Raw genomic sequence first — 20,294 nt, forward strand, 5'->3', positions numbered from 1 at the left:
GATATATATATATATATAAAATATGTATAACATATTAATATTTTGAAAATACATATTAATATTTTTTTAAAAAACGTATATATATTTTTTATTAAAAGAACACAATTCTAATGATTTGTTTATATTGTATTTCTTTGTATCATAATTTTTTTTAATAAATATTTTAAAAAGATATAATATATATTATTAATTTATAAAAACAATTAATTTAAATAAAATATTATTATTTTTTATATTAATCATATTTACCATATTTAATATAAAAAAATATATATTTGAAATCGTTCGAAAATTTTGATAAAATAAAGTAGAAAATACAGACAAATTTGACAAATTGGATTCCCGCATTCGCTCGCGACCAAAATCCGTTTTGTGATTCTGCTCTTCGTTCTTCTCGGGAAACCCCGATTTCTTGTAGTCAGATTTACGGTTGATACAGGGGCTTTGGGGGAAGGAAGATTGAAGAATTTCCCGACGGAATGGTGGCTACGGCGGCGAAACAGGCGGAGCAGCTCAGACTCGACGGCAACACTTATTTCAAGAAAGATCGTCTTGGAGCTGCCATTGATGCTTATACGGAGGTATTTTGTTGATGTTCTTATGTGATCTTGCGGATTAATGGTGATGATTGTTCCGTAGTTTCTTGGTTACTGATTTCATTTTTTATTGGAAGGCTATTGCGCTGTGCCCTAGTGTTCCGATATATTGGACGAATCGTGCTCTCTGCCATCGGAAGCGGAAGTATGTATGATAACGATCCTTGCTAGACGTATAATGTTGTGTATTTAGTTGTTCTTGGGGATCCGAGTCTGCGAAATTTGAGTATAAGTTGAAATTCTTGTTTTTCATGGCCGTGCAGTGAATGGACGCGAGTTGAGGAAGATTGCAGAAGAGCGATTCAGCTGGATCATCATTCTGTCAAAGTATGGTTTGTTGTTTAAACAGAATCATATAATTGTATGGATGTGTTGGTATTATAGTTGCAATTTTTGGGGCTATTTGCAGAATTTGATGGAAACCCTAAAATGTTATGGTATTTGTTCGATGTCTTATTGTCGTTTGGATATGTTGGCATCATCAGTTGCAATTTGTTGGGCCATTTGCAGCATTTAATTTGATAAACCCTAAAATGTTATGGTATTTTCTCAATGTTCTCTTTGTCTTTTGGATGTGTTGGTTTTATTAGTTGCGATTTTTGGGGCTATTTTTTAATTTAATTTGATGGAAAACCTAAAATGTTATGGTATTTGTTCAATGTCTTATTGGTGTTTCGCTGTCTTGGTATTAGTAGTTGCAAGTTTTGGGCTATTTGCATAATTTAATTTGATGGAACCCCTAAAATGTTATGGTATCTGCTCGATGTCTTACTGTTGTTTGGATGTGTTGGTATTATTAGTTGGGATTTTTGGGGCTATTTTCAAAATTTAATTTGATGGAAAACCTAAAATGTTATGGTATTTGTTCAATGTCTTATTGGCGTTTCGTGTGTTGGTATTAGTAGTTGCAAGTTTTGGTCTATTTACAGAATTTGATTTGATGGATCCCCTAAAATGTTATGGTATTTTTTTGATGTCTTACTGTTGTTTGGATGTGTTGGTATTATTAGTTGGGAATTTTGGGGCTAATTGCAGAATTTAATTTGATGGAAACCCTAAAATGTTATGGTATTTGTTGTCTTCTTGTAAATGTGAACTATAATTAGTGTTCGCATGGTTCTTTTTATTAGCATATGATGTTTTAAGTGGAGCACTGAAGACCTATGTTGCATGCTCAGTAGTCCCATATGGTCGCAGGGCACGAAGGACTTCTCATGCAAACACCCTAGAAAATAGTCCATTGTGCCAACCAAAAACCCAAAAATCCGAAAATTATTATTCTTTTGCTACTAATTCTGTTCCTGTTGTCCTGATTTTGTTGTCTTATCGTATGCTATTATTCCTTTGCCTTTACTTGCTTCTGGAATCATAGTAATTTGGCTAATTTCCAGCTTTTTTTAACTATCTCTGTGTTTTCCGGTGTGTTGTATTCACTCGCTTTCCTTTTAGAATTTATTCTTCTCTGATGATTAACATATCAGTGTTTGCTTTGTTGTGTTTTGTTATTTGTCAATGTCAAAGTACAAACACCAAATTTTATTGCTGGATTAACTTTACTCTGTGCTGCATTACTTGTATCAATTACTTCTAATTTTTGTCAATGATTTTCTTCAATTACTTTTAATTTTTGTCAATGATTTTCTTCAATTCCTTATAATTATGACCATATCAAATTTCTGCTTTTAATTTTTGGCTGAGTCTTTAGGCCTAAAATTCTGCTTCCTTATCTAGATATCTTGCCCCTTTCCCTTTTTTGTATCGGTTCTATCTCTTAAAATCAAATAAAACACCTACCTTTCCGAAAGAAAAGAAAGAAAAAAAAAAAAAAAACAACTATCAATTCATCAAAATATACTTTTTTTGGTTTCATTAAATGTATGTTTGTCAATATGACATGTGCCAAACCATCCACCCCTTTAAAAACTCAAGCCTTTTCGGATAATGGTTGTATGGATGGTGATAGTGGAATGTAATGCATTGATCTGGGCATTTCTTTCTACTTGTCGGAATGATTCTTGTGTGTTTGCCTCGCAGCAGAGAATAAACTTACCTGTAGTGTAATTTTCATTAGGTGGGCACATACTTTGAACTGTATCAGCTACTGATTATACTGTTCCCTTCTTAATTTCTAAAAGTATTGTTCAAGTTGACTAAGCATTAGTCATACATTGTGTTTCCTGAGGTTTTATGTGTTTCTGTTTTACATTTTAGCTGAAAGGAATAAACAGGATTCTTGTTAGGCCAGTCCTATATGATTAATGATGTAATACATTGCGTAATGACAGGCTCATTATATGCTTGGTCTAGCACTGCTTCAAAGGAAAGAATACGCAGAAGGTGTCAAGGAATTGGAAAAGGTAAACAATTTTAATACAATTAAGATCACCTGGAAGCTTTTTTCATGTCAGTTACATGGATCACCAGGTACGTTGGTGGTGCTATTTGGCCAATGGATACTCAATATTTCAACCAAAAATTAGCTTATATATTGTGGTGGCTGTATCTGTGTTGAAAGTTCTTTTTTTAGGCAATTCTTTGGAAATAACGATATAAATATTTGAACGTGAAATATATAAACATTCAAATATCTCTCCTCTTATGCATGGTTTGCCATTTTTATATGGCTAGCAATTTAAGAGATCAACACCCAAATTTTTATTTTATATAGTGTAATTCTTGAAAACAATTTATTCTTTCCGTTTACGAGAAATATGCCTGTATAAACTTGACATGAGTTTTAATGAATGTAGTATTATTTGGTTGATTGTGATATAGTGAGTTAATGAAGTGTGAGCAAATTTTGGATAAATTCAATGTGTAAATGGTTGTTGCATATTTGTAAATAAGCATAATGTTAAGGGTATAAAGTAAGGAATGGGTAAGAGTTTCTGATATAAATGAAAATTGTATATTTTTTATAGAAAAAAATAAAAATACATAGATTTGGTGGACGGAGAAAGTATTATTTATCATGGAGCTATGTATTTTCTTAAGGGGACCATCGAGCTGTATTACTGTTATTTTCAGTTAGCAGAATGACTAATTTAGATTGGGTTTTTGAATCTTTCGATGATGTACCTGTTAGACATTTTGTGGAAAAGGTTCTTCTGATTGTATAAACATTTTCTGCTGACATTCCTTAGGCATTAGATCTCGGGAGGGGCGCGAATCCCAAGGGCTACATGGTAGAGGAGATTTGGCAGGAGCTTTCAAGAGCAAAATACTTGGCGTGGGAGCACGAATCAACCAAACGTTCGTGGGAGCTTCGAAACCTGAAGTAAATGCTATATGCCATTCTTCAAGTTTGCTCTTATTTAATTCTCTTAACATCATTTACCATATGCTCTTTTTTTCGTCATTCTTGAATGGATTAACTCATTCCAATTTAGAGACACCTGTGAGGCAGCATTGAAGGAGAAGCATTTCCTTGATAATTGTGGAGACCAAGGCGCAGTAGATGGAACTACCCAATCTATTTCCGAGCAATTGAAAGCATTGGACCGAGTATTCCAGAAAGCTTCTGAAGTTGATACTCCAACTGAGGTGATCATTAGCCTCCCCCTTGTTTTTGTACATGATTGACATCTTCCGGCCTCTTCTGACACCAAACAAGATTTCATTTAGGTGCCCGACTACCTGTGCTGTAAAATAACCTTGGATATCTTCCGAGATCCTGTAATTGCGCCGAGTGGAGTTACATACGAGAGAGCTGTGATCCTTGACCATTTGCAAAAGGTAAAGAAAATTCAGTTGTAGAATCACACACTTTCTAGATGCTGTTTAACAAATTTTACTCTTTGTAGGTGGGCAAATTCGACCCTATCACCCGCGAAACACTTTACCCCTCTCAGCTGATTCCAAATTTTGCCCTAAAAGAAGCTGTAAGAGCATATCTGGAGAAGCATGGTTGGGCGTATAAAATGGATTGATATCGGTATGTACCGTGCCCGGAAGATCTTTGCTCGTCTAATTGTGCTTTGCATCTAAGATTTGATATTGCCTGTGTTAGTTCATCCTCCTAAATGTACAGAGATAGCAACTGATTGTATAGTGTCTCTAGATGATATCTCTGCCTTAAAAAAAATGCATATTTATTTAGTTGTCGAGTTGTTCATCCTCGGGTTTATTTTGTTGTGTTTATCAGCTTTCTTCATGAGAATTAAAATGTGAAATGATTCGCTCTATCGGCTATACAGTTATGAGTGCAGTGTAATGCTCGACTTTATTGAGATTGTTTACAGAACCTACCTTAAGTAGCTCGATTTATACTTGATTTGTTAGATTTGAATTGAGTCGAGCTTTTTTTTATTTTATTGAGTTGAGCTTTTTGTTGATGGCTTAAGCTTTTGAAGCTGTTGGAGATTTATTAGTTGTGAAACAAAGTTTGAGTTCCTCTGTTAGAATTTAAAGATTAAAGTTTTGTTTTTAAGGTTTTATTCAAATTTTGGTTTAAATGATTTTTTAATGTGATGTTTTGTTAGACTCAATGTTGCATTTTTATTGGGAAATTAAATTGTGTAAACCTCCTCCTCACTTTTTTTTATGAGCCCCTAATATTTTTATGATTTTCTTTTTTCTTTTTCTTTAAATAGTTTAATTATAAAAATATTAGGTGCTCATAAGTTTACTCAATTATGTGTAGTGTATATAGAGTTGTCTTATAATTTTAAAAAGAGGATGGCATGAAAATGTGTTGAAAATAGCTTCTGTTTATTTGTTTATTTTATTTCGTTTTTAGCTAATTTCAAATGAAAATATTTTCTTCATCTCAACTTTTTTTTTTCTTTTTTTTCTTTTTTTTTTTTTTTGTCTATATTTTAACTAATCTATTACCCGCGCATAGAAATTATAATATTAATTTAATTTTTATATTTTAAATAATAAATTTCGTTTTGATAATAAAATTTTGTATGAAGATAGTTAAAATTAATTTATATAAAAAATAAACTATAAATAAAAATACAGTAACTAAATCAAATAAAAAAATATCAAGTAAGCGATCAAAATTTTATAAATATATATTACAATTTAAACTCAAACATAATAGAAATAGAAAATAATTATTCACAATCACTCTTAAATTAAAAATCAAAATAAATTTGTCAGTCATTATATATGGTTGTTAGTTTTCAATAGAATAAATAATATATATAGTAACGAAAAGAAAAACAAACAAATAATATTAAATAAGTAAATTATAAATTAAATAAAATTTATATACCATTTTAAATTCAAATTTAAGTAAGATTTAAAATATTTATTTACAATCTTATTAAATGAAACATTATAATAAATTCTGAAATAAATTTATATCTATTGAATAAAAAAAATCTCAATTTTTTTTTTATGCATTGTCTCTTTTATCGCCAGTTTGAAACAACGACACTTTAAACAATATATCAATAAAAAAAAAAACAAATACACGAACAAAAGTAAAACAATTGCAGAATATTAAGTAATACAAATTATATATTATAAAATTTATATTTAAAGTGAAATCAAATATAAGTTAAATTAAAATATTTATTAAAAAATCATATTAGGGTGTGTTTGTTTGTAAGATTTGTGCAAAATCTTACTATTCATCCAATTTTTTTCCCCCAAAAACATCGAATCAAACATCTATTTTTTATTTTTTATATTATACTAAAAATCAATTTTACATTCAAAACATCACATCAACACCTATTTATATCACATCGTACAACTATTCAAATTCAAAATTTTTACTATTCAAATCCCAACTCAAAATCCAAATCCCCAAACAAACACACCCTTAGAAGACTCGAAAATTGAATATAATTTCAATTTTTTTTTAAAAAAAAATCTTATTAGAATAGTAATTCCAAACCAAATTAATTAGAAAAAATATATAGAATAAGAATTAATTAGTAAAAAATAAAAATAAAAATAAATAAAATAATACATACAAAATAAAAATAAAAGTACTAAAATTAAAATATAGTCATTTTTATAAATTACTAAAATTTATCTTAATTTTCTGTTTGGATTTTTCTGATATTCTTTTAAATAAAATATTCGAATTTTAAATAAAATCTACAAAATTAGGAAAAAAATATTTTAATATAATATTCAAAACCAAATCAATTAAAAAAATACATATTAAATAAGAATTAATAAAAAATTGATTAGTAAAAAATAAAAATAACACAATGTATAATTAAAAAAATATATAGATAATAAGGAATATTGAAAAATATACTATAATATAATAATCGAAATCAAATCAATTAGAACAATCAAATAATCAATAAGAATGAAAAATATTTTATTAGTAGAAAATAAGAATAATACAATAAATATTTTAAAAAATATATATACAATAATAATGAAATATTAGAACATTATACTAGAAACTAAATAAAATAGTAAATACATACATAATAAGAATAAAAAATATTTTAATAAGAATAACACAATATATAATTTTAAAAAATACATATACAATAATAATATATTAGAACATTATACTTGAAATTAAATAAATTAGTAAATAAATATATAATAAGAATAAAAAGAATTTATTAGTAGAAAATTAAAATTAATATAATAATATTATTATACATAATCAAATAAATAAACAAAAACACAAAAAAAAATAAAACTAATTTTTTTTTCTTTCTGCTTCCTTCTTTCTCTTCTATTTTTTTTTCTTCTCATTTTTTTTTTCTTGAGATTTTTTTTCATCATATCATGTATAAAAAAATTGATTAGTAAAAATTTTCTTATAATTTAATACTTATAAGTCAAAGAAAACAAATTTATTATATAATTTTCACTATATAGGAAGGATACAAAAAATTATACGAAATAATATATAAAAGAGATAATAATAATTTTCATGTGGAAAATCATTCACTTCCTTTAAACGATAACAAATTATATGCGTAGATAAAATACGAAAAAGAATAATCACTTGAAAACACTTCAAGGTAAAAAAAAATAATAAAATAAAAAATCACGTAATCCAAATCATAAGTAGAAAATTCATAATAATGAAATAAAATATAAGAGTTTTTAAGAGTACATATAAACATGTTCAATCATCATTAAATCAACCAACAAAAACCACATATTTAAGAAAAATAAAGAAAAAAAAAAAACCTAAAAACTTTCTTATTCTGGTCGAACTACATGTATCCAACCAACGAACACTTCTTGACGGTCAATGAAGCGGAATTCGCCGTTTTTCCTAACCTGCACAGTATTTGACGAAAATCTCATAATAATTTTTCTTATGGCTATTTTGGCTTAATTATATATAGATATACAAAACCCTAATTTTATACATATCTTTGTTATTTATTATCTTGATAAATCTGAATTTTGTTAGATTAGTTGTTATCCTAACAAATTTTAACTAATTATCCAAACTTATTATTTAAAAAATAAAAGAAACAATTCCAAAATTATGAGAGTGCACGAATTAAAGTGTATTGTGCTATATATATTGTCCCATATTTCATTTTATTTATTTTTTGAAATATAATTATATATTTTGATTATAATGTTTTTTATATACTCTTAATTAGATTACTTAATTATTTTAATATTAATTTATAATTATTTTTATTAATATTTTTTTTAATTATTTATAAATTATACTACTCCCTCCCTCCCATAACAAAGAATCCATTTTTCTATTTTAGTCCATTCCATAACAAAGTATCTATTTCCTTTTGTAGTAACTGTACTATCTACTTAACATTACAAATACCCTTACAACTTACAATATATTACACAAATGTCATTACCTTTATATCACACGTACTAATAAGATTATTTTAGTCGTTTCTACTTTATTTCTACTATATCCCAATATAATACTAATATACCTAAAACTACGCATAAAAAGTAATTGGATACTTATTAATGATACGAATGGAGTATTATAATACTATATCTATAGTGCACTAGACATTATAATTTTTTTAAAAAAATAAATTTGAGAAAATATGTAGACATAGAATTATTATTATTTACTTTCTGTATGTTTTGAGTAAATAATACTTATAATTTTTAAATATTTTATATAGAGCAACACATATTCTACCCGTTAGCGCAAGAGATATAAACAATACAGTATAAAATCTAAATCTTTTGTTAATTAGCATAATGAAGCTTGTTTAACAAAAAATTCAAATGAATCTATGATTACTTCGACACCAAATTTGTAATATTCTCGAGAATATATATACATATATAAGTAGATGTTTTACTGGTTTCCTACAACAACCGAAACAGGTATACATGCCAATGAAACGAGAGTTATTTAGTAAACTCTTTTGTTTGTTTGTTTCGAGTGCCAGTTGTCTAACCAGGTCTTTGAAATCATAACTCTATCGATCACAGCTTTAATATTTCCTTTTAAAATAGTAGCATCAATAATCAACATGTCTAAATTTTTTATGTACATGTCTAACATCTTGATATCGTTGATGGACTTCTTGTCTTTGGAATTTTTACCGTTGCCGTTGGAAAAAGTTTTGTTTTGAATTTAGATAATACAAATTCAATATGGTCACTAATATCCATAGACAAAAAGAAGAAGTTAATAACCAAAAATATATTGATATAGTTTTTAAAATGTAATTACCTCCAACATTCTTTCTAAATCGTTAATTATGTGTCCGCAAAAAGGGCCTTGAGGAAGAGGGGAGCAATGTCCTCAAACTTCAAGGACCCCTGGCCGACTGAACGAACTTCTAGATAAAGGTTTGAACAATTTGAAAATTTATTCATTTCTACTTCTTTGGAAAGTAATGTGATACCATAAAAACTCTTTCTCATTTCCTTCTCTGTACACCCCGTTCCATACTGCCGTGGGTACGAAACTCCCCTTGCCATAAAATATACGGACATCTACAAACACCTCCTCCATTATTTTAATAAGAAATAACAATAAATACAATAAGCAAAAACCACAACCACCTCCTTAACCAGAACTCAAAGTTCACAAAACGAAAAATGTTAAAATCAGAGAACACAACAATCACCTGCAATGAAAATAAATTCACGAGAAAAGAAAAAATTTTAAGAACAGAGCCAAAATAAATTCACGAGAAAATAAGAGATTTTACGAACAGAGAGCCAAAATAGCAAATAATCTCACAATCACAAAAACCAACTTCACACAGAAAAGAAAGAGAAAGTTGAGATATATACTTCCCTCCACATCCACCTTCACCATCCTAATCACGAAGAAAGCGACGTTCGTTCTTGTCTACCTCTGCCGCTCTGCCCATTTTAAAAAGAAGTTGTCCGTCAGAAAAGCTCTCTGCACGCCTTTTTTTCTTGCCAAAAAGAAATCGCGGCCGCCGCCGCGACTCCGGCAAGGACAGTAAATCGTAGAGTACAGAATATTCACATTTGGTCAAACCACTTTCTGTTTCTTTTCCACATTTTTGGCAAAACGTGAATCCATTCGATTTCGAACCGCCGGTCGGTAACGGTTCAATCCGGAAGGAGCAGAAGCAATAGCAATTGAAGAAGAAGAAAAAAAAAATTGAACGAATTGAATGAAGAAGGGGGGACAGGGTGCGCCTGGGGGCGTGGATATGCTGTAAATGTAGATTAGTGCTTTTGTCGTAATAGTAATAATAATAATAATAATAATAATAATATAGTTATAACTATATTTAATATATATTATTAAATTCTTTTAAAAAGTCGCATAAGTAATCAACATATCTAAGTTTTTTATCTACATGTCTAAGATGTGATGTCGTCAATGAACTTCTTACCTTTGGAAAAATTTGTTTTTGGTTTGAATTTAGATAATACAAATTTAATAGGATCAATAATCTCCATAGACAAAAGAAAGAAGTTAATAGGAAAAACATATTGATATATTTTTTAAAAAATAATTACCTTCAACATGCTTTCCAAATCGTTAATTGTGTGTCCACAAGAAGGGCCCTTGAGGAAGAGGGGAGCAATGTCCTCAAACTTCAAGGACCCCGCGGCCGAGTGGACAAACTTTTGGACGAAGTTTTGAACATTTTGAAAATTTGTTTCTTTATTTCTACTTCTTTGGAGGCAATGTGATATCAAAAAATCTCTTTCCCACTCCCTTCCTTATACATTCAGTTCCATACCGCGGGTACCAAACCCCCTTTGTCATCAAATATACGGACATCTACGGACACTTCCTCCATCACTTTTCTAAGAAATAACAATAAATACAATAATAAAAAACTACAACCAACTCCCCAATAAGAACTCAAAGTTTACAAAAACAAAGAATTTTAAAAACAAAGAGACAATCACCTGACCAAGAATGTTAAATTCATAAGCAAATAAAAGATTTTAAGAACCGCGAACCAAAATAAAATCACAAACGGCAAAGGAAAGAAAGTTGTATATAGGGGTTTAGGAAAGGAAATGAAGATATATATAGTTCCCTCGACATCCACATCCACATCCACATCCACCGTCACCATCCGAAGAAAGAGACGTCTCTGCATGCTTCTTCCTGCCAAAAAAACTCACCGCTGCCGCCGCGACTCCGATAAGAACAATGAACGGTTGAGTACCGAATATACATATTTGGCCAAACCACTCTCTGTTTCTTTTCCATATTTTTGGAATTGGACGAAGAAGCAGCAAGAGCAATTAAAGAAGAAGAAATGAAAATTTTTAACTAACTGAACCAAGGAGGAAGAAGGGGAGACGGTGGAGTAAATATGTTGTAATTAGGGCTTTAATAATAATAATAATAATAATAATAATAATAATAATAATATAGTTATAATTATATTTAATATATATTATTAAATTCTTATACAAATAAAAAAATATTAATAAAAGTAAATAATTGCGTGATAGAATATGCAAACATTTTTCCCATCTCATTTTGAAATTACTGTAGAAAATGAGAGAGTTAAATAAATACTGAGGCTCAATGGGAGCATAAAGGCATATCTCTTTTGGCACTGACACATGGAAGATTTCCATTGGGCTATGTGGACTTTGAGAACGGGAGTTACTGTGAATATAATACTACCTCCGTCCCATATATCGTGTCTGCTACACTGTACAGGTATTTTAGGATGGGTGTAATTAGTAGATAATTAAGAATATATTAGTGAAAATAATTATCCTATAATATAAATAATTATAAATTAAGATTAAGATAACTAATTAATTTAATTAAAATTAAAAAAAATTAAAATTTAAAAATTTAAAATGAGATTAAAGTGTGTAATCATTTTTCGAAAAAGAAAAGTGACATGGTACGTGGAATGAACAGCAACGTGAACATAGTATCTGGGACAGGGGAGTATATAAATAAACTAATAATATTTATCTTTTCTATTTAATTTAATTTTAATACATTTATATATTTTACAAATAAAAATAAAAATGGTTTAATTTATTGTTGTATGATTATTAATCATTTGCTAAGGCCGTGTTTGGGTGTCCCAAATTTGCCATGCGTCTACAAAAATAGAATAAAACAAACACGCGGTAGATCCTTATATGTGAAAACAGCTTGCTATCAAATTGTAGACTGCAGCTGCTTCTCAGTCATGCTTACATTTCAATATATGTGAAAACAACTCTCTCTCTCTCTCTCTCTCTATCTCAATATATCTCCCTATTTTGTCTCTCAATTCCTCTCCCTATATCTATATATATAAATATATAAATACTATAATATATATTACAATATCTATATTATTATATATTATTATTAGTATAATTGTTATATTTTGTTATATATTATATAACATAGTTATGTTTTTATTTTTATTGTTCATATTCAGTATTTTATTTTTTAACATGATTATTTTACTATTTATTTTGAAAAAATCACATCATTTCTTTTTTAAAATAATATACCAAATACTTATTTAACCTAAAAAGTATATAGTATATTTTTTTCTTTCAATATATTAATATATATATATATATTTTTTCTATAAATATATATACACAACATCTTACATACAAACAAATATATAACCTATAACTTAAAACTAAAATACAAAACTCGTTTAGATTAGTGAATATGGCTTACAAACTTATTTTTGACACTGTTCATGAACTATACTCCCTAAGTTCCACATACCATGTTCACCTTGTCATTTCTGTCCGTCATATATACTATGTCATTTTTTTTTTTGGAAAATAATTACACACTTTAATGTCATTTTAAACTTTTTAATTTTTTTTTAAAAAAATTAATTAAACTAATTAGTTATCTTAATCTTAATTTATAATTATTTATATTATAAGATAATTATTTTTACTAATATATTCTTAATTATTTACTAATTATACTCTTTCTAAAATATCGTATCTACAGTATATCAGACATGTACGAGGGATGGACATAGTAATATATATATATATAATAACATTAAAAAGTATTTTTATTACTTTCAAAAGTGTCTTTATATCCGATTCCAACTTTCAACCAAACTATTCCAAAAAGTGGTCAGATTCCTGATGTGACAAATAAAAATTTAATTATTTTATTTTATTTTATTTTTCCTTAAATTGAATATCCAATTAAATATTCTCCACACAAATCAACAAATAGACTAACATTCATTAATTCCTTACCTATAACCGCCTATGTGTAGTCTTTGTCAATTCCATCCCATTACTACCTCTGTGTTCGTCCCAAAAATATTTTTTATTTTCATAAATATTCGTACACGATAAAATTATTTTTATTTTTTCATTATTATTATATAAATATAATTATTTTTATACTAATATACTCAAAAAACAAAAAAAATATTTTACTCATATATTTTGCCAACTATTAATATAATAGTAATATTTTTTAAATTTTGTGTTCAACTCAAATAAGATTGTAATTTTGGGACGAGGAAGTCAGGCCCGTTCCTAGCTTTTTTGAGGCACGGGGCAAAATTGAAATAGTGGGCCCCTAAATATATATATATATCTTTATATTAGCGTAATAATAAAAATAGTTTTACACATTTTTAATGTAAATGTTAAAATAAAATTAATTTTTATATACTGAAAGATCAAAATATAAATAAAATTCATGTGACATTTTTTAGCATAATATAAAAAAAATTTTAAAAAAATACTCCATCCGTCCCAATACAATATTCTTGGTTACTATTTTTTTCCGTCCCAAAATAATAGTCTTATTTCTATAAATAACCATATCCCTATATAACTACCCTTACTCTTTCATTATTATTACACAATTGTCACTACTTTTTACACTAATTCACTCACAATGACAAAAATGTCTTTTATCTATATTTTTTATTTACTATCAATATAATATCATTCTTTAAATCTTATGTCCAACTCAACCAAGACTATAGTTTAGGACGGAGGAAGTATGATTTAATATTTTTAAATTTTTTTTTTTTTTTATAAATAGTCAAAATCTTTAAAAGAAATTTTCAGACAAAAGTATTATTTAGGGTGTTTTGTTTTATATTTTGATTTGAAGAAAATTTTTTGATATAAGGTATAACAAATTATGTAAATAATAAAAAAAAATAATTGGCTCTGTTACTATTCCAATTTTATTTTCCCTTTAAAAATATCAAATCAAACATTCAATTTTCATTTATTTTATTATACTAAAATTAAATTTTACATTCAAAACATCACATCAATATATATTTATATCACATCAAACATCTATTTCAATTCCAAATTTTACTATTCAAAATCAAAACTCAAAATCAAAATCTGTGAAGTAATATAGTATTAGTTTTTTTTTTAAAAAAACATACTTAAAAATTTTTGGTAAAAAAATAAGCTTATTATATAATACACAAATTTTAAAAAATATCACCACAAAATATAATAAAATATACAAATTTAAAGATATAACCATAAAAATAAAAATATAAAAAACACAAAAAAATATTATTCTCTATCATATCTTCATAATTTTACACAATTCACAACAAAAATATATAAAATTATACAATTAAATAAATACACTAAAACATATAAATAAATAATTAAAAAATTGATATAAACATAATTTATTTAAAAAATAATATGAAAAAAAAAATTATTTAAAAATTAATTTAATTTATTTTTTAAAACATTTAACAATAATAATAGTATATATTTATATATTAAGTATATAAGATATATATATATATATATAATTGGGGGCTCCTATGGCCCATAGAGAAAATGGGCCCTGAGGGCCCCTATGGCTAGGGCGGGGCTGAAGTGCGTTAGTTTGAGGGTTTGAATTTTGAGTTGGGATTTGAATAGTAAATATTTTGAATTTATATGATTTTATGATGTGATATAAATAGGTATAGATGTGATATTTTGAAAGTAAAATTGATTTTTAATATAATATAAAAAATAAATAAAAATATGTGTTTGATTTGATATTTTTAGGGAGAAAAAAATGGGATAAATAGTGTAAATCTAATCCAATCCCCCAAACAAACACACCGTAACTTAAGGTCATATGACTTTATTATATATTAAGGGTGTGTTTGTTTGGGGATTTGAATTTTAAATTTGGATTTGAATAGTAAAAATTTTGAATTTAAATAGTTGTATGATGTGATATAAATATGTGTTGATGTTATGTTTTGAATGTAAAATTGATTTTTAGTATAATATAAAAAATAAAAAATAAGTGTTCGATTTGATATTTTTGTGGGGAAAAAATGGGATAAATATTAAAAGATAAATCCAATCCCCCAAACAAACACGTTAATGTTATTTTATTATTACCTTTGCTACCAACACACATTTATCTATTTCTTTATTTGGTAAGCACAATTTTACATTCAAAATATTACATTATTATTTATTTCTATCATATTATAATATTTGATGAACCATATAAAAGCATATATTATGTAAAATTACATAGAACATATGTTTTATATTATTATTATTATTAGTATTATTAGTATTATGTGTTATCAATATGTATTGTTGATTGAGTCAATATTGATTTAACACGCATAAAATCAAACCAATTTTTAAATCATTTTTTGAACTATTCATTTACATTAATCTTTTAAAAACACATACCAATAAATATATATTTCATCTCACAAAATATCACATAAAATATTTTAACTTTTTTTCATTTTCAAAAAAATTCAAAAAACAACCTTCAAAACGGAACCTAAATTATACTCTCTCCGTTCAAATAAAAAATTTTCATTGTCATTTTCGTCTATCCAAATCAAAAGCATTTGTTTCCTTTTCTTTTAGTAAAAATACCTTTTACTTAAATACCAAAATATTTTTTTTTTTATTGTCCTTATTTTTTAATCCTACTAATGTCAAGGGTACAAAGAATCTACACTTCTTTACGCTTAAATATTTATAAAATATTAATATACCTAAATTCGCATGAAAAATCAAATCGGTATTTTTCATTTGGACAAAACTTCCATAAACAAAACTAAAATCAACAGAATGCATAGGATCTTCAAGACTAAACTTGCTCTTGAACTGCAACTAAGAAAATAGACACAATAAGCCATAACTCTTATATTGAGGTTATATGCAATTATTTGATTTTTTTGTTTTGTTTTTCGACTTAATAAGCATATAAAAATAATAAATATGTCCGCGTAATCCTAAACATATCCGCACATAGACAATGTGGTGTTCGCGCAAACTAAGCAACACGGCGCCAACTTTCATACCATTAACTTTGGCCGTCAATTCAAGAAGTTTCAATGATGGTAAAAACAAGGGTTGAAAACGGAACGAATAAGGAAGAACACAACAAATAAAACAGTCACAAGAATGGCAAAATCTCACAAGAATCGTATGAAATATCTTAAAAAGCATTTATTCGGCGAAAGAGACGCACACCAAAGAACAAGCATGTAACTAACTATCACCGACAGGTGTGGAACAACGTTTTAATGCTACGGTCACGACAATATAAGCAAACATAATCAAATTCCTTGTGCGGAAACAACGTTTTAATGCTACTGTCACACATCTTTTGCTATTATTTCTAATTTGAGATGTCCCAAAACTTTTACAATATTTCACATTTTACCTGTCTAAATACTCTTCCCATCTAAATTCAAAATAACTTTATTACGATTTTCGTCTGTCTCACTTCAAAATATCAAGATAATCATACACTAATATCATAATACTATTAATTTTTACTTAAATTACTAATATATTATTACACATACAATTACTTTATAGTTATAGGCACTAGCCAATAAAAATTTAAAAGACTCTATTGAATTGGCTTAGAGGGAGTAAAATTTTAAAAAATAAAAAAAATAAAAAAAATAAAATCCTAAATAAAGAAGTAGTGGCCAAAACTATCAAAATTATGTCAAAGGTAAAACATACAAAATACCTATCATTCTACACAAACACAACCTTTGGAGCACTCTTAGAATCCATAATTGTATAGAAGATAACTCTAAAAAAAAATAAAACATCCTAACAAAAAAAAACTATCAAAATTATATCTTCTAAAAAACCATGCCACAAGTAAAACATGCAATTAGAGGAAAGCTTCAAAACAATATATTCAAAATAAATATAAACCGAAAACACATAGAGATCAAACCATGCTTATATATATATATATATATAAAAAAAAACATATGCACAAAAGTTAATAAGGGCTCGAAATTAACAGAAGATACCTCGATCTCGGCAGGGAACGAAAATTTACAGAATATCCACTTAGAGCACTCCCGTCACGCGGTATGTGTAAGATTGATGGTTCTGTTCAATCTTTCAAGAATGCCGTTGGCTTTTCTCTTAGCTCGGGAAGTGCCATTTTGTGCAAGGTGAGATATTACACGATGTGTGCTTTCCTCGTCTCTCATTTCTTTCCACTTTGACCGATCGCTGAAACAGATCGTATGTAGGATGGCGATGCAATTCTCTTTATTTCGAGGACAGGAGGTCTCCCGGATTATACAAAACAGGATAGGAACTGCATCGAGCCTTCCCATTTCGTCGATAGCCGTTTGGTTGGTGGAGAGGACTGCGAGTATTGAAAGCAGCTCGTCAACATGTGTTCGACTGATAATCTTTTTCAGAATTGCTTCCACTGCACCATCTCTAACGGCTATGACCTTATTGTCGTGGATGATGCAGAGATTGAAAATCGCCGAAGCGACATCTTTCATCACCAGAGGATGACCTTCGTCCAATAGGTCGATTAGGGGTTTAATAGCTCCGGATTTACCGATTAGCACCTTGTTTGAGTCGAGCGCCGATAATGTGAAGAGGGTTGCTGCAGCGTTGCTCCTTGTCTCGATTGTTCCCGATGTTAATGCGTTCATTAGAATGGGAATCACCATAGGTGTCTCGGCTACAAGCTTCTTGTTACTGTCGTGGATGGAGATGTTCAGAAGTGTCGTGATTAAATCTTCTTGGAGGTTCGGGTGCAGCTCATTCTGAAACTTGGTTTGAGAGAGGGGAGATAGTAGCCGAGGTACGGCATCAGGAGATTCGCCGAAAAGCGATCGAAACGAAGGCAGTCGCTTTGTTAGCAGCCGTAATTCTTTAGCAGCTTCTCTCTGTTCGGACAAGACGGCAGACATTCTCCCGAGTAAATCGAGAAACCGGCTGCGTTCACTTTTTGTCAAACCGTCGGCGTCGGTGTACCGAATCGAATCTGGGAACTTGATCCCGTTGTTCTTGCACCATTTTGGGATCATCTCCCTTATCAAGTGATTAGGTGTGAGGGAAGTGTGTGAAAGCACTTGTTGAGTTTCGGGGCATGTCCTGTTTCCGGCTTTTAGCCATTTTTGAATGAATGGCCTGTCGTAAGTCTGCAAAATTAGTTTCGAAAACAAATCAGATAGCGAAAATGTAAACACAGGATTAACATAGAACACTGATGCATCAGACATAGTCGAACTTTGCCGATATCGATTAACAATACAACCGTAGCTACATTTCGAATTCTTATATTGTTATAGAAATTCAATTTGAAAAACAAATCAGATATCGAAAATGCAATCACCAGATTAATCAAACTTTTCGATTAAAAATACCACCGTAGCTACATTTTGAATGATCATATTGTTATACAGAAATTTGTTTTGGAAAACAAATCAGAGATCGAAAATGCAATAACCTAATCAACATAGAAGACTAATGTATTAGAATTCTTATACTGTTATACAGACAGATTCCTTTTGAAGACAAAATTTACAGTCGACAAAGAAACAAAAAAGTCACAGGAATGAATCGAAGACAGAAGAACAATACGAAGAACAGTGAGCACTTATTTTAGATAACAATTTAACTGAATTGCAGTTTGGTTTTCTAAAGAATCTGCATCACCATTGACAAGATTTGCTTTCGTCTCCTTCGAAATCAACATTTCAAACGCTAGAAACTTCCAGAACAGTTACGAACAATTCCACAAACCGCTTATCCCTAAATCGTCCACAGTTACGACAAAATTCAGTTACAATTGCAGAGATCAAAAGTTCAAAACCTTCTGAAACGACCAATCCATGGCAGCAAACACAAAATGACAAAAATTCGTAAAGGAAAACGCACAGAGCGTAAAGCAGGAAACAAAAACCTGGCCAGTGGCGACAATCACAGGATCTCGCATGAGTTCCTTCGACAGCGGACATTTAAACTCCTCCGGAACCTCTCCGGCAGCCGCTCCGCCGCTCCAACGACCTTTATCGAATCTCTGCACCTTCAATTCCTTCAGAGCACACAGCATTTGCTGCGCTCTATCAATCTGCTCCAAATCGCCACCATCCCCATCCACAATCGCCTCCACCGCCTTCCGCAGCTCCTCCTTCAATTCCGCCGCCGCTGGATCGCCGTCCGACGCACCGCTCTTCTTCATGATCGCTGTCACCGGAAAATACTCAAATCCGTCGGCGTTGGCGTTTCGTTTACTCTCACAGAACTTCCTATTCCGTCGTCCCCGCACCTCCTCCAGAATACTCCGGCGAGTGGAGTGCGGAATAAGAATGAGAGTGGAGAATGGTGGAGAGTGAGAGAGGGTTGTAGGGGGAGGGACCCTCCATTGGGGTTACGCAACCTGCAGAGAATCCATGGCCGGACAGGACAGCTGGCGGTACCAAAGGTTTTCGTCGTGTACAAATACACTGCCGCTGCTTTGCCTTTTTCAATTCTTTATTATTTCTATTTTCTAAATTCAGAGTTTATTTTATATATGGCCAACCAAAATTTTACTAATACCATTTTTAAAATGTACTTATATTTTGTAGGTACACTCACAAAATGTTATATTTGTATTTTGAATGGTTTATTATAAAATCATTATTTTATTTATTATATATAAAATATTTTTTTACAAATACTTTTAGTTTACGATCATATTATTATTAAAAAAAAATACAGTTGCAAAATAATTTTTACACTACTTTTGAATAAAATATTATAATTTTTGTCTTTTAACAATTTATTTATTTATTTTATTTTTATTTATCTCGTAACAAAGTATCTACAGTACCATTTACTTAATATTACAAATATTTTTTAAATTTACAGGTATTACACAAATATCAATATTTTTATATCATACAATACTAATAATTTTTTATTTCTACTATATTTCGTACAAAAAAGAAATGTATAAATAAATATGAGACTGGAAAAATATTACTTCATCCGTCCACTTCGGTGTTTAAGAAATAATAGTATTTTAATTATAGTGAGTAGTTAAAAGTAGTATAATGACATGTTTGTCCT

General features: G+C 29.0%; 2 protein-coding genes across 4 annotated transcripts; one reads left to right on the top strand and one right to left on the bottom strand.

Moving 5' to 3' along the window:
* Positions 1–315: 315 nt before the first annotated feature.
* Positions 316–4,843, top strand: LOC127239435 (E3 ubiquitin-protein ligase CHIP-like). Of its 2 annotated transcripts, none has more exons than XM_051257586.1 (8): positions 316–581; positions 674–745; positions 860–923; positions 2,882–2,953; positions 3,740–3,873; positions 3,986–4,139; positions 4,221–4,331; positions 4,400–4,843. In XM_051257586.1, exons 1-8 carry the CDS (start codon positions 568–570, stop codon positions 4,523–4,525), a joined length of 747 nt encoding a protein of 248 aa, XP_051113543.1. In that variant the 5' UTR covers positions 316–567; the 3' UTR covers positions 4,526–4,843. The 2 variants fall into 2 exon arrangements, with proteins under 2 accessions (XP_051113543.1, XP_051113542.1); XM_051257585.1 differs by having other exon boundaries at positions 674–741.
* An 11,120-nt stretch (positions 4,844–15,963) lies between these two features.
* LOC127266664 (U-box domain-containing protein 9-like) lies at positions 15,964–19,675 on the bottom strand. 2 transcript variants are annotated; one of them, XR_007842192.1, is made up of 3 exons: positions 19,144–19,675; positions 17,240–18,379; positions 15,964–16,064 (listed from the first exon to the last, which is right to left on the bottom strand). XR_007842192.1 is itself a non-coding variant. In XM_051297005.1 (2 exons), exons 1-2 carry the CDS (start codon positions 19,420–19,422, stop codon positions 17,294–17,296), a joined length of 1,365 nt encoding a protein of 454 aa, XP_051152962.1. In that variant the 5' UTR covers positions 19,423–19,675; the 3' UTR covers positions 16,115–17,293. The 2 variants fall into 2 exon arrangements, 1 of the variants encoding a protein (XP_051152962.1); XM_051297005.1 differs by lacking the exon at positions 15,964–16,064 and having other exon boundaries at positions 16,115–18,379.
* Between the last annotated feature and the right edge of the window lie 619 nt (positions 19,676–20,294).

The sequence above is a fragment of the Andrographis paniculata genome, unplaced genomic scaffold, assembly GCF_009805555.1.
Source record: "Andrographis paniculata isolate CXL003 unplaced genomic scaffold, ASM980555v1 Contig77END, whole genome shotgun sequence".
In the NCBI taxonomy this organism is placed as follows: Eukaryota; Viridiplantae; Streptophyta; class Magnoliopsida; order Lamiales; family Acanthaceae; genus Andrographis; species Andrographis paniculata.

Coding starts and splice junctions, on each gene's coding strand:
- LOC127266664 (XM_051297005.1), bottom strand. CDS start 19,422: ATGAAGAAGAGCGGTGCGTCGGACGGCGATCCAGCGGCGGCGGAATTG. Junction 18,380..19,143: donor TGATTGTCGCCACTGGCCAG/GTTTTTGTTTCC, acceptor CTAATTTTGCAG/ACTTACGACAGGCCATTCAT.
- LOC127239435 (XM_051257585.1), top strand. CDS start 480: ATGGTGGCTACGGCGGCGAAACAGGCGGAGCAGCTCAGACTCGACGGC. Junction 742..859: donor CTCTGCCATCGGAAGCGGAA/GTATGTATGATA, acceptor ATGGCCGTGCAG/TGAATGGACGCGAGTTGAGG. Junction 4,140..4,220: donor AAGTTGATACTCCAACTGAG/GTGATCATTAGC, acceptor GATTTCATTTAG/GTGCCCGACTACCTGTGCTG.